The sequence below is a fragment of the Narcine bancroftii genome, chromosome 1, assembly GCF_036971445.1.
Source record: "Narcine bancroftii isolate sNarBan1 chromosome 1, sNarBan1.hap1, whole genome shotgun sequence".
Lineage (NCBI taxonomy): Eukaryota > Metazoa > Chordata > Chondrichthyes > Torpediniformes > Narcinidae > Narcine > Narcine bancroftii.
This window is the reverse complement of record NC_091469.1, coordinates 78,269,141-78,283,602: the sequence shown is the minus strand read 5'-3', so window position 1 is coordinate 78,283,602 and position 14,462 is coordinate 78,269,141. Positions and strand designations below refer to the sequence as shown.

The 14,462-nt window shown below is 39.7% G+C and overlaps 1 protein-coding gene across 8 annotated transcripts in view; it reads left to right on the top strand.

Moving 5' to 3' along the window:
* The window catches only part of pcsk5b (proprotein convertase subtilisin/kexin type 5b), a 430,761-nt gene that overhangs the window by 235,109 nt on the left and 181,190 nt on the right, over positions 1 to 14,462 (top strand). For all 8 annotated transcript variants that reach the window (XM_069930561.1, XM_069930563.1, XM_069930567.1 and 5 more), the window contains one exon: positions 8,572 to 8,765. In XM_069930561.1, coding sequence (XP_069786662.1) covers positions 8,572 to 8,765 — 194 coding nt within the window. The remainder of the gene's footprint in view (positions 1 to 8,571; positions 8,766 to 14,462) is intronic.

Sequence of the window (14,462 nt, the reverse complement as noted above, 5' to 3'; positions counted from 1 at the left end):
CAGGCAATATTCCAACAAATTTCCCTTACAGCCCTGCTAATGTGTATTTTTTTGTAAAAGACTCTCTCCCTCTTGTCATTTTTAGTTTTTTCGCTGAGTGCTTTCACTTTATGTCCACAGTTTTATTGCTGGACTTTGCCTTGATTGTTCGTTGAGATGTGGTGGCATTTCAAATCCAAGAACCCTTTATATATATATATATATATATATATATATGATTTAATTAGTTACTGGATATTCCAGTTACTCTCATTTCCTGATACTTTACTGGTATCCAATCAGATGTCTCTGCCAATGGAAGTCAAAAATCTGCAGATGCTGGAAGTCTAAAATAACAAAATGCGGACAATCCTCGGCAGCTCAGGTTGCATCTGTGGGAAGAGAAGCAGTGCCATTTTATGGTTTGAAGAGCAGGGAGCAGACACAGTGCTCCCCTGCAGGGTCCAACTGTCCAGTCCGACTGCTGTTGGTTCTATACAGGCTTTAAAAGGCCTGTTAAAGTTGCTGACGGTTGTTTGTAATAAAATTCTGCGAACACGGGTTCTGGCCCCAAGATGGCGGCATCTATGTGCTGCAGCAGCCACAAGAGGTTGCAGATTCCAGGGAAGCCTAGGACTGGCACAGGGCACCAGAATACATGGAGACCATTCCCCCCCACCCCCACCACCTTTTTGAAAAGGAGAAGCAAAAGAGACAACCCATAGGATGATGACCATAGTGGCAGACCTGCAAGGGACTGAGGCTGAAGAATACACAGGTGGCGGGCTGCTGGCAATTGCAGTCAAGGGACTCAGGAAGGGATACCAAGTATCAGAACCAGGATGCAAGAGGGTTCTGAGGGTTGGACGAAAGGCTGTGTGACTATGGAGGTTGAGGGAGTGCTGGAGGTGAATCCATGGTCACTCAATGACTGGGGGAACTGTCTTTTGTTTCTTTTTCTTTGATTGTAAGGAGCGCTGGGCAATTCCTGCTGATAGCGAATCTTTGTCTGCCTTACGGTAGATTAAAGAACATTTTGTGTAATATCACATTTTCTGTTTTATTACATGGCAAAATCTTGAATGTACACAATAGGGATCCCAGCACTGACCATTGCATGCATAGCAGTTACAGCACGTCAACATTGAAATGACTTCTATCCTGCTCTTTTTAACAACTCTCTCCACCTTGGTACATCACCCAATCCAATAATAGCTAATCTTGATGTCTACCTTGGCATTTCTTCTGATTACAACTTTAAACGCTTAAGAAATGTCTTTTTTTAATCCACAAAATCTATTATAACTTACTAAATTAACTGATACCATGGTATTCATAGATTCTAGTGTTTTCTTGAGACAAATGTCAGGCTAACTGCTGTATAATTACCTCTTCTTAATTAGATTGGTGACCTTTTTTCTTTCAAGTCAAATTTTGTCTTTTATGCCCACAGTGTTTAATTCCACAGGAACAGTGAATTTTATCAACTTTATCAGGTTCTTTCTATGATATTAAGCCCCCCTTTCTTTCCAGATGCTTAGTTACACAGGTTTTCCCAAAGAGTTTTTCTTGTACTGATGTAGTTTTTATTCAGTGTTTCTCAAGTTGCCTTATTCCCCATTGATTGTTTATCACTTCTTTGTAGACCCATCTTCACTATGTGTAAATTTTTTTAACCGTAGACCAGAAGATATTGGAGCAGAAAGGCTGTTCAGACCACCAAGTCGACCCCGACATTTAATCTTGAGTTAAACCATTTTCCCACTACCTGTAACCTTTGATGCTCTGGTTAATCAAGAACTTATCAATCACTGCCTTAAATACACCCAATTTCTTGGCCTCCATAATGGCCTGAGACAACAAAATCCACAGATTTACCACCCTCTGGCTGTAGAAATTCATCTGCATCTCTGTTCTCAGCAGATGCCCTTCAATTTTAAAGTTGTACCCCTTTGTCCTAGACTCTCCCACCATGGAAAACGACCTTTTTACATCTCTGTTCGCACCTTTCTACATCTGAAATTTTTCAATAAGATTCCCGCCCCCCTCAATCTCCTAAATCCCAACAGCCAAGAGCTGTCAAATGCTCCTCATCTGATAACTAAGTAATGTCAAGTTTATTGTCATTTGATTGTATAATTATAACCTGACAAAACAGTGTTGTCCAGTGCAAAACACGCAGGTATACAACCAGGCATTACACACATACAGACAAACAATGCATATGCCGGACAAGTATTTATCTATACAAATAAATATTTGTCTTGTTGTGGATGATATTTGTGCTTAGACACCATCATGGTAGGAATAACGAGACCAAACCTGAAGCTGTCAGCCAGCGAAGAGTAGAAGTGTTTATTGGCATGCTGTCAGGCTTGATATAGACACATAACATGTAATCTGGTGTCATGACATCTGAAATGCTAATGACCTCGTGCGTTGAGTAGGCCAGGGCTTCTCAGTAGACCTGTGGGTTCTGCTGAATCACTATGCCTCGTAGCTGTAATAGCTAATTGCCAGTAGATAGGAGGCTGTTTGTCTAACCGTCACATGACGGGAGCTGTTCGTGCTGGTTTTGCCCACTCCCTCCAAGCATACCACTACAATTTCATGAACAGGAGCATCTTGGATGGTTAATGTGAGCAATTCCTTTGGTCGTTCAGTATTATCATTGCCCATTAGAAGAAGCTGTTCCTCAGACTGGTGGGGCTGGCTCTAATACTCCTTTTACTCTTTCCTGATGGAAGCAGCCTGTAAAGGATTTTGTATGCCCTCTTCTGACAATGGTCCCAGTAGATCACGTTGATGGTGGGGGGTGAGGAGGCAGGACTATCCATTGATCTTCTTTTCTGCTCTTATGATCCTGTGAATTGACCTCTGATCCATTTCTTTGGAGCAACAGTACCACACTGTGATTTAGTTGGCCTTTATAGAGCTCCTGTAGAAGGTTGACTTAATGGTGGCCGGTAACCTTGCCAGCTTCAGTCTTCTTAGGAAGTGCAGTCACTGCTGTGCCTTCCTGACAAATGAGGAGATGTTGAGTGTCAATGATAGGTCACTAGTTAAGTGAACTCCAAGGAACTGGGTGCTCTCCACCCTCTATTGCAGAACTGTTGATGTGCAGTAGAGGGTGGTCATTCCTGATCCTCCTGAAGTCCACGGTCATCTCCTTCATCTTATCCACTGAGACTCAGGTTGTTACTCTTGCACAATTTCATGAGATTTTCCACCTCTTTATCGTTCAACCCATTGTTGTTGTTGTTGTTGTTGTTGGTGATGAGGCCAACTACTGTTGTGTCATCTTTTTACATCTTTTGGAGCTGGATCTGGCAATGCAGTTGTGGGTCAGTAGCGTGAACCCTTTAATTCTCAGGATCATCCTTGTATACTTCCTCTGAATATTCTCCAACATCAGCGCATCCTTTCATAAACGAGGAGCCCAAAACTTTTCAAAATACTCCAAGTGAAGTTTCACCAGTGTCTGCTAAATGCTAAACATCACATCTCTGCTTGTATTCAACTCCCAGATCCCTTTTTCATGTGGGTATTTTCGATTTTTTTTTTTTTCTTTTTTTTTCCCCCCCATTTAAAAGATGGTTAATTTTAAAATTTCAAATTTAGACATACAGGCCATTTCGGCCCATGATTATGTCCAATTTACACCCAATTAACCTACATCCCCATATGTTTTCAATGGTGGGAGCCCCTTGGAAAAACTCACACAGACACAGGGAGACATGTACAAACTCCTTACAAACATTCTGAAATTTGAACCCTGATCCCTGTTAAGTCGTTACACTAACTGCTATGCCAACCATGCAGCCCTACAGAGTGCGTTTTTTTTTCTACCAAAGTGCATGTCCATACACTTTACAACATTGCATTTCATTTTCCTCTTCTCTGCCCATTCTCCAAATCTGCAGCCTACCTGTTTCCTCAATATTACACGTTCCTCCACTTATCTTTGTATATGAAAAGAAACAGCTTAAACACTGGCCCCTACATCCCTTCTTGAATTGAGAGGTGACATTTGTGATTTTCAAGTCCTCTGGAATAGTGCGGGTATCTTTTAGTAGGTACCAATAGATTCTGGTAATGGTAGATACTGGACCATTAGATCAATCAGCTTTCTGAGCATCTTCTCTCTTGTAATAGCAACTGCACTCACTTCCTTTCCCTGATACCCTTCAACATCTGGCATACAGCTAATGTCTTCCACAATCAAGATGGATGCAAAATACTTATTTAGTTCCTATGCCATTTTCTAATCTCCCATTATTATTTTATCTGTCATTTTCTAATGATCCTATAATCTACTTGCATACTCAAAGACGCTTTTTAAATCCTCTTTTATATTCTGTGCTAGCTTACTTTCATACTTCATCTTTTCCTTTTTAAATTTTTTTTAGTTACCTTTTGGATTTTTAAATCTTCCTAATCCCCATTAATTTTTGCTTCCTTGTATGCCCACTCTTGCTTTTATGTTGGCTTTGACCTCTCTTGTTTTTATGTTGGCTTTGACTTCTCTTGTCAGCTACAGTTGTGACATTTTCCCCTTTGAATATTTCCTCTTTTTTGGTATGTTCTTATCCTGCACTTTCCTGATTTCTTGCAGAAATTCCATCCATTGTTGCTCTTCCATCTCCCCTACTAGTGCCCCCCATAGAAACTACTTTTGCCAGTTCTTGTGCCACTGTAATTCCCTTTACTCAATTGTAATTCCTGTTACTCAACTGTTAAATCTCAATCATATTGTGATTACTGCCCCCTTATGGTTCCTTTACTGTAAATTCTCTAATCATCCTTGGTACATTACACCGCACTGAATCCAGTACAGCTGATTCCCCCAATGGGCTCATCAACAAGCTGACCTAAAAAAACATCTTATAGGCTTTCTACAAATTCTCTCTCTCGAGATCCAGTCCCAACATAGCTTTCACAATTTACTTTCATGGTAAAATCCAGCATGACTACTATAACATGGCCCTTCTAACACGCCTATTCTAATTGCTGTTGTAATTTGTTGTCCACATCCTGACTACTGTTTGGAGGTCCGTATATAACAACAACAGTGAATTTTTACCCTTACTATTTCTTTACTCAAGCCACAATGTTTCTCTATCTTTAGGGCCTACCTCAACTTTAATGATTTAATGTTGATCCTTATCAATAGACCACACCACACCCTTTGCTTACATTCCTATCCTTTTAATATGCTCTGTCTCCTTTGGCATTAAGCTCCCAATAACATCCACCCTTAAGCCACGACTCCAGGATGGCGACAACATCATACCTGCAAATGTGTAGCGATGTCTTTTATAGTTTGCTATTTTTTAGTCTCAACTTTTTAAAATAATTATTTTGTGAATACTGAAATCCTCCCATTTCCCATGTTAATCTTTTTAACAATGTACTATTATTTTACTTTTATTTGTGGTAATTAAACCCCTTTTTGTACCACTTATGTTTTTGTTGATTACTTTATGACTTATTTCCTTAAAGGTATGCTTTTTCTCATATCCTCTGCATCTTTTAATTTTCCTTGGCCAATGAATCCCTCAGCCAACATAGTTTGGCTGTGTTTATATGTAAATACCCAAATCAATATTTTCTCATATTTATTCCACATTTTTTGATGTGCCAGCTTAAATTTAGAAAGTTTGAATTTCTCTTCTTCCAAAAGAAAAGGAAACTTGTGAATTAAAATAGAGGTATAGAGTCATACAGAATATAAACAGACCCAACTTTACCATGCCAACCAAAATATCCTACCCACACTAGTCCCACCTTCTGCATTCGGCCCATTTTCCTCTAAAACCATGTACCCGTCCAATTGTTTCTTAAGCATTTCAAAAGTGTCTTCCTAACCATTTCTTCCTGTTGCCCATTACGTATGCTCACCACCCTGTGTATGTTAAAAGAGAAAAATAAATAAATAAACAACAACAAAAAAACTTGCCACTGTTTCCTGTAAAATTTCTTCCCTTCACTTTGCACCTTTACCTTTATTTTGGGCAAAAGACCCTCTGTGTTCACTCGATCTATTCCTCTCAGGATTTTGTATGCCTTAATTAAATAGTTTATGTCAATGCAGATGGGTGTGAAATATTCCATTTCCTAAGAAGGCAATTTCAGTCATTGGTTATAGTAAAAAGGAAATTATACACTTCATTAAGAAGAAAATATTTTCCAAATATCTACTTCTAATTATTCCATAAAATCCCATTATTAAAGAATGAAAGAATGACCTCCATCAACCAATGTAATAAGTTTATCTTGGAGCTCATAAAATATGAAGTCTCAGTTGTGAAATATTAATGAAATTATTATCTGATTTTAAATTATGCAATTGATCAAATGCAATAATGCAATTATATATTGACAGTATAGATCTACAAAGGTAGCCCCAAGTCATTTTAATGTGCTGATATAAAACTGTTTGAAATTCATCACTTCTTGGACTTGGATAAGTTGTGCAATGTGAAAAAAGGTAAATAGCTCAATGCAAAAAAAATGAATCCTAGTTGAAACAAAATGAGCAATTAATTGGGATTGTTCAAAGTCTACAATTTAGAAATAAAGTGTTTTTCAAAATTAAAATGGATGTTGATCTCAGGATAGCACTTGGAAAGAAATTAAGATATCAATCGTTGTAAATTTACATTAGTGGAAGGGAAATGAAAAATTTAAACATAACTGGATGAAGTTGGAACATTTTAGAAGTGTATGTGTAATGCTACATTGAATACCAATTGCCTAATAGTGTAGTAATGATTTATAGTTGGTCCCAATTAGCATCATTTTGGTGGGAAATTTTTGTCACCACATAAAGATATCTCATTTAAAATGTAAGAGCTTTGCTGAAGATAGACGTTGAGGCTCTGGTTGACTTTGCAAAAGCAACGAAGAATGCTGATCTATTGTGTATGGGCAATGAAGACCAGAAATACTGAAAATATCTTTCAAAGATTAGGTTTGGAGCCCTGTAAGAGGTTTTGTTTTTGGTTTACAAGCAGAGAGAGAGGAAAACACAGGTGATTTCTCTTTTGGGAGAGAGAGAGAAAAGTCAGTTCTACAGTAGCAGTTGAGGCTGCAAAATTACAAGCTGGCAGACTTGTTGAAAACCCCATTTTGAAGATGAGTTTTGAGTTCTGAGTTCAGCCTGTTCAAAACCCTTGTAGTCCTTGCAAGAGGAAATGGTTGGCAAGAGTGTTTCTCCTGAAATAAAGGAAACAAGAGGAACTCTGTAGTGACCTGGGAGAAGAGGTTATCATTTGGACAACCCATGATGGGGAAAGTTTCTTCAGCATGATACTGAAGTGATTGATTGGAGGACATCAGTTTGTGTGTGTCCAATGAACAACAAATCTCTCTCTGAAACCGTCAAGAACTTTCCTGAACAGTAACCATTTGATTTTTGGCACCAGAGCCTGGTGAACGTTCATAAATATTAAATTCTGGGCACAGTATGAAAATTGCCTGATACCGGTGAACTTGGAGAAGTGAAAAGTGAATGATTGGACTGCAAAATAGAGACTTTCCTGTACATACACACATTACATACATGTGCGCTTAGAATTAGAAGGGAGTTAAGTTAATAGTAAGAAGTTAAAGTTTGATCCTGTTATTATGTTTAAAGAAAATTAAAAGCAATTTTGTTTAAGTGACCATTGTCTTGGTGAATTCCTATTGCTGCTGGGTTTTGAAGTCCTCTGAGCTCGTAACAGTAGCCATATTTGGTGTTGATTCAAAGATAAGTGAGAGGGAGAATAACAAGAGCCTGTGAAAGGGATATGGATAGGTGAAATAAATTATTTAGAACTTGGCAAATGGGGAATAATAATGAACAATGCAAAGTTATCCATTTTGAAAAGAAGGAAAATTCAAAATCTTATTTGAATAGGGTAGGGTTATAGCATGTTGAGATATAAAGTGGTCTTCTTGCGTTAAACACAAAAAGAAGCATACAGATGCACCAAGTAATTAGTTATGTTAAAGAGGATTTGCCTTTATTGTAAGTATTGAGAGTACAATTTTGTAAGTCAAAGTTTTGACAGCTTAACGGAGCACTCCTGAGGCTGTGTCCGGAGTTCAATTTTAGTCTTCACGTTTTGGAAAGGATGTGCTTACAATGGAACCCATGTAGAGAAGGTTCTCAAGGTTGATTCTTCGGATGAAATGGTTTGTGTATGAAGGGAGAGTTGTGCAGATTGGTCTGATGTTCAAATGAAGGGTGATCTTGTTGAAGCATTCAAAATTTTGAGGGGGATAGAGTGGATTCTGAAAGGATGTTTCCTCAATGTGGGGAGTATCTTGAACTAGAGATTATTGTTTCAGAGTTGGTGATCATCTGTTTAAGAAACAGGAGGATAAATTGGAATTTTTTTTGCACCTGGGAGTTATGGAGAAGTCATTGAGCGTATTTGTGGGAGAGATTGACGGGCATTTGAACGACAGAGAAAAGTGGCTTTGAGGCCAAGATGGTAGAATTGGTTCACATGCCTGATTCCCTCACTACTCCTGTTGCTCTCTTATTGTTTTTTTTAAAATGACATTTTGAAGTCTAAATCAAGTCTTTTGCTATGGATGCAGAACTTGCGTACCTCAATGTCCCAGAGGATTCTTTGGTGATGATAAGAAACGGTGCAAAAAATGCTGGTCCCTCTGTGAGACATGTATTGGGAGCCGTAGTGACCAGTGCACTTCCTGCAAAAATGGCTACCTCTTGAACGAAGAGACAAATTCCTGCATACCCAACTGCTCAGATGGCTTCTACCTTAGCAAAGGTAAGATTTTGCTGTTAAGAAAGAAAAACATTAATGACATGAGCTTTTGGTGATTACTGTACATTTCTCCAGAAGTGACTGTCACTGGAGTTGTAATTGAGATAACAGGGCCAAAATGATTTGGAAAAATTGGGTAAAATTTTAACATGGCAACTGGGGAAATCAAAGTCCGTGCATTAAATACGCCGAGCATAGTAGGTATAGTGAAATTACTAATGAAATTGCAATGGGGAAGGAATGCTGCAGCTCCTGCCTGTTCCTGATATTTCGCTCCTGAATTTCAAATTGTTGATATCAAACTGTCTTCTGAAATGCATCATCAAACTTGTAGGTTCAAGGGCAATTAAGGATGGTCATACATTTTGGTCCAACAATGTCTTGCAAATTAGTAATATTAAGAAATGTTGCATTCAGTACTATTGCCATAAATGATGTGGCCGCTAGGGTGTTTCTCGTGGTGCTGAACTGATATTGAGTAGTGCGTTCTGAAGTAAAATTGTTGAAATTATATCATTCCATTAATATCATAGCCTCAAATAAGTGTTGCTGTAAAATTACATGGGCTTGTGCCTGGCTAAAAATATTTAAGAGATGTATGACTTGACCTGAATGTAAGTGGTGGATGGACATAGAAGAATCAATGATGGTTTAATAGAAAATCTGAAACCTTTTATACTTGTCCCTGCTACTCTGTATCACCAGCTGAGAACTCTGCTCTAAATGGAAAACCTGAAATATCTGATTTCACACTGCACTTGCTTTGTTCATATAATTGACTAATTTGAATGAAAGAACAAGAATAATTGAAAAGTTTTAAAAAAAACTGGAAATCTGAAATAAAAACAGAAAATAATGAAAGTATTCAGCAGGTCAGGCATCATCCACGGACACAATTGTTTCATGTCAATGATCCCTTGTCAGAACAAGTGAAAAGTTAAATAAACTGACATGGTTTCCTTCTGGTCCAGCATCAGAAAAATCATTGTACCTACTCGTAATTTCTCTGCCACCATTTTCAAGCCTGTCGACTTCGTGTTTCTATGTTGTAATGGATTTGTGTTGATCTTTAAAGTTAAAATCTTTAGTTATAATATAAATAATTCTTAGTAAAGTAAGTTATAGAGTGAAATATATTTCTAGCAAGGGAATTGTGGGCTGGACACATTATATTTACAGAGTTCTTGGGGTGCAGCAGAAAGCAAGCTCCAAGACTCGATCACCAATGATCTTTATTAAATTACCAGTTGAACAATTAGACAGTACAACAGCTCTCCCATTCGCACAAGCACTCGCACTCACCCCGAGGGAAAATGTGCCCTTGCGTCAGGGATTTCACAGCCTCCCACCCTGAGGATATGGATGACTGTGGCTCTGCTCCAGTATCTCCATGCACCGGGATACCCTGGGTAGCCTTAGGGTGCACAGTGACACGTTACTTGCGGTCCTCACAGATAGCGTCCTCTGTAGCGGCTGCATTCTGGGGAGGGAGCAGGAGCATCACCACATGGAGGAAAATAGAGCTAGAAAGAGCCTGCTCAGACTTAAATATGCCCCACTCTGGTGAGCAGGGACCAATGATAGTGCTTGAATATTCCACTCTGCAAAGCAGGGGCCAATTACTGGGCCCAACCAATGCATGCTCAGACTTGTGGGCGGGCATGCACCTGATTGGCTTCTTGCTGGACAATGGGGTGGGGCTTTCGATAAAAGGAGACTGCTGATTGGCCAGTGGTACACGAAGACTCAAAAAGAGAGTTCATTTTTGGAGTTGCAGCTTCTGGAAAACAGAGCCATAAAGCTGAAGGTGTATTCTCAATTGAAACTGAAGTACCATATGTGGTTCTTAAAAGCATTTTTGTTCACATTCAGCATTATGCTGGCAGCTGATTCAAAACCTCAAGTCCCATTTGAATAACCTTTCCCAGACTTTCCGGAGTCATAACCGCTTAAACAGAGATGTTCGTTTGTGGATGTGAAGAGGTCATGTTTTGGACAGAAATGAAACTGAAATAGTAGTGATGTCAAGTCATAACTTTTCAGAGAAACATAAATAGAGAAAATTTTGAAACCAGTTGGATTGCTTTCTCTTGTCAAGAGAGCAAGTAAAGTTTCAAAAATAATTTGAATAGGATTCGTGTTCTTCTTATTAATAGAAGGAATGCCCAGTGATATTTGAAAAGAAAATAGCCACTCCAATTGTTCTTTTAAGAAAAGAAAGGCAGCGTCATTTGTGTCTAGAGGAATGGTCTCTTTTGATTAAGAAGTATGAAATCAATGGAAAGTTGGCCCCATAAATCTTAGGCAAGAAAAGAGGGAGTTTGTGAGATCAGAGGAAAAAATTATCTCTCAAAGACAATTCATCAAAAGACTTGAGTTTAAAGAGATCTGAAAACATAATCTTTAAAAGTGCTTCATAATTACTTCTGAACTGCAATTTTAAAGAAACCCTCAAGTTCACCAACTAGATTTTAAAAATGACTTTCAAAATCAAGATTAAACTGTAGCCTTCATGGGTGAAAATAGAACTGTATAAAATGGGTGAGGATAGCAGAGGATTTTGTATATAAATGGACTCAAAATTAATATCTGGTGAGAAAGAAGCCCCCTTGAGAGGGATTACCACTTTTATTCAAATTGACATGATTCAAATAGAATAGATCCATTTCTAATATCAACACACCATCAAGCTAGAGTAAATAAAGTTGATTATAAAGTAAGAACTTTATCTGATCATTCACTTCTATTAATGACATTATGATGGTGGACAAAGAAAAATCAACTTATAGATGGAGACTTAATTCAATGCTATTTTTAAAAAGACCCGACTTTTGTGATTTTTGTTAGAAGGCTAATTCCAATTTTCTTTGTAATCAATTCTAATTCAGTTAATGGTAAGTAAATTTATTTTATGGGATGCAATGATAGCCTATTTAAGGGGACAAATTATAAGTTATACCCCAAAAATGATGAAGGACTACATGAAAAAGTGGATCAATTGGATAAAGAAAACACGTTTCGTAAAGGATTTGCAAAGATGGGCCTCTGAGGAAAAATGTAGAAGGCTCATAAATAAGAAACTTGAGTAGAATACAAACATATGGAACAGAGAAAGCAACAATCAGAACTTAGCAGATATATTTTGAGTTAGGGGAAAGGACACAAGGTTCTTGCTTGCCAATTGAAAATAGAACAAGTTTCAAGAACTATTAATGTAATTAAAACAGTCTAATGTGATTACTTATAAACCTTATGAAATTAATGAAAGTTTTAAACAATTTTATTCTTAGTTATATAAATCTAAGTCGCAGAGAGATGATAATGGAATAGAAGATTTTTAAAAAATCACAAATAAGGTTGTCGATGCTAGCTTTGCAAGAACAAATGAAGTTGGATACCTCCTTTCACATCAATGGAGGTGAGGGAAGCATTGAGCTCATTGCAAAGTTGATATATCTCTGGGAGAAGATGATTTCCTGTCTGAATTTTATGAAGAATTTAAAGATTTATTTGATTCCTCCTCTTATGGATGTATTAGATCAGGCGATGGCAACACAAATTCCTGGAATCTTTCTCAACTGTGATAATATGGTAATACCAAAAAAGATAGTGACCCTTTAAAACCATCATCCTATATACCAATTTCTTTGTTAAATATAGATTATAAAATAATTGCAAAAATCTTAGCTAATAGATTAGTGAAATTTTTACCAAAGTTAATAAATATTGACTAGATAGGCTTTTTGAAAAAGAGAAAATCTGCAGATAATGTGACTAGATTACTTAGCACAAAAGAGGGGACACTTAAGTGTAGCACTCACTTTTGGATGCATAAAAAGCATTTGATAGACTAGAATGGGATTTCTGTTGAAGGTTTTTGAAAAATTTGGGTGAGTACAGATTCTATCAACAATGTGTATATGTATAGATTGTAGTGTAGGATGATTGTGATTGGCTGAGAGCATAGCCACACCTACTGGTAGGTCTTAAAGGGTTCCTCCTAGTCAGACCAGGTCATTCTGGACTGGTCGACCTACATGTGATACGCTCCAGTCTTCTAGTTAATAAAAGCCTTGTTTTGGATCAACAAATCATTGATTCTTTCGACACGCTCTACAATTTTATTAACTAGAAAGTTTTAAAGGGATGGAGCGTATGCTATGGCTGGAACGCCTCGACATCGATCCACAGTCAACTACAGCCTCGAATGACTTTTAAGCACTGGGTGAGGTGCTTCAAAACATACTTACAACTCTCTGACCCTGGAGTACTAGAGGACAGCCATCAAATACTAATATTGATGACTATGGTGTCCCTGAGAGTCTACCAGAGCATCCAGGACGCGACCACTTATGCTGGAGCCATGAAGGTGCTGAAAGGGCTCTACAAGCGACCGGTGAACAGGGTCTATGCTCGGTACAAACTAGCGACAAGGAGGCAACAGCCTGGTGAGTGCTGTAGAGCTTATATTCAAGCACTAAGGGCAATGGGCAGAGACTGTGCCTGCACAGACCGAACTACAGCGGAGACCACAGACGATCTCATTCGGGATGCTTACATGGCCGGGATCCGATCGAATGAGGTGAGGCAGCGCCTACTAGAGCTTGGGGGAGAAAACCTAAGAGGACATGATCCAGATCGGAGAGACAATGGAGGCTGCGGTCTTAAGTATGGACATGTACTCTCAGGGCTGGACCCCACGCTCTGATGTGAGTAGGATGTCCTCACTCAACCTTGCTACCCTCCGGCATACAGACGGCCTGTCAGCTGCAGCTACGCTGCCCGATGCGACTCCGAAGTGTTATTTCTGCAGTGGTGGGGGGGGGGGGGGGGGCGGGTAAATACAGCAGGTCCAAGTGCCCGGCGAGAAAATCCAGGCGCCAGAAGTGCTTTAAATATGGCCATTTTGCTGTAGTCTGCCACTCCAAAATGGCCACCGTCAAACACAGTGCCTCGTGTGAAGCCCAAGCGCCACACTCCCACTCAAATATTTCTTCCTCAGAGCTCTCGTCCAATGAGAGCAAGGGTTCCACTGCGTGGCAGTGCCTGACATCACGAGCGCGGAAAGTACAACCCACCCTCGCTGTACTGACATTGGCCTGTTTCACGGTCCCTCATGAAGCAATGTCCAACCAGGCCCCAGCCCCGACTTCACTGGCCGCTGCCGCCATCACCGCTGAGCCTGCCATTGCCGACCCAGGAAATGCCACACCCACCGATGCTGCCGACCGGGGACTTGCCACCACCGAGGCAGCCGACCAGGTACCAGCCGCCGCGACTGACGCTACTGACCCAATACCCACTGTTGCTACTGATGCTATCGACCAGGGACACTCCACCATGACCGATGCTACCTACCTGGTACCCACTACCAACAACTGCCCGACTGACTGCCCCACTGCCGACAGGAAGCAGCGACCCCCCAGTTGGCTGGCCGACACCCCCAGCAGGCTGCAAGCAGTAGCACCAACTCCTCGACGCTGACTGCTCTGGCCCGACTGTTGCATGACGTCATCATGTAGGACTCCACTGTCCCCATTAAAAGTCACTGCATCAGTAACCTTCGACCAGAACTACCCCCATCCCCTCACAAAAGCAATGAAACTGATTAAAGTGCATGGACACCGTACCAATTGCTTATTTGACTCGGGGTCAACTGACAGTTTTATCCGCCCAGACCTGGGCCACCGCTGCAGATTG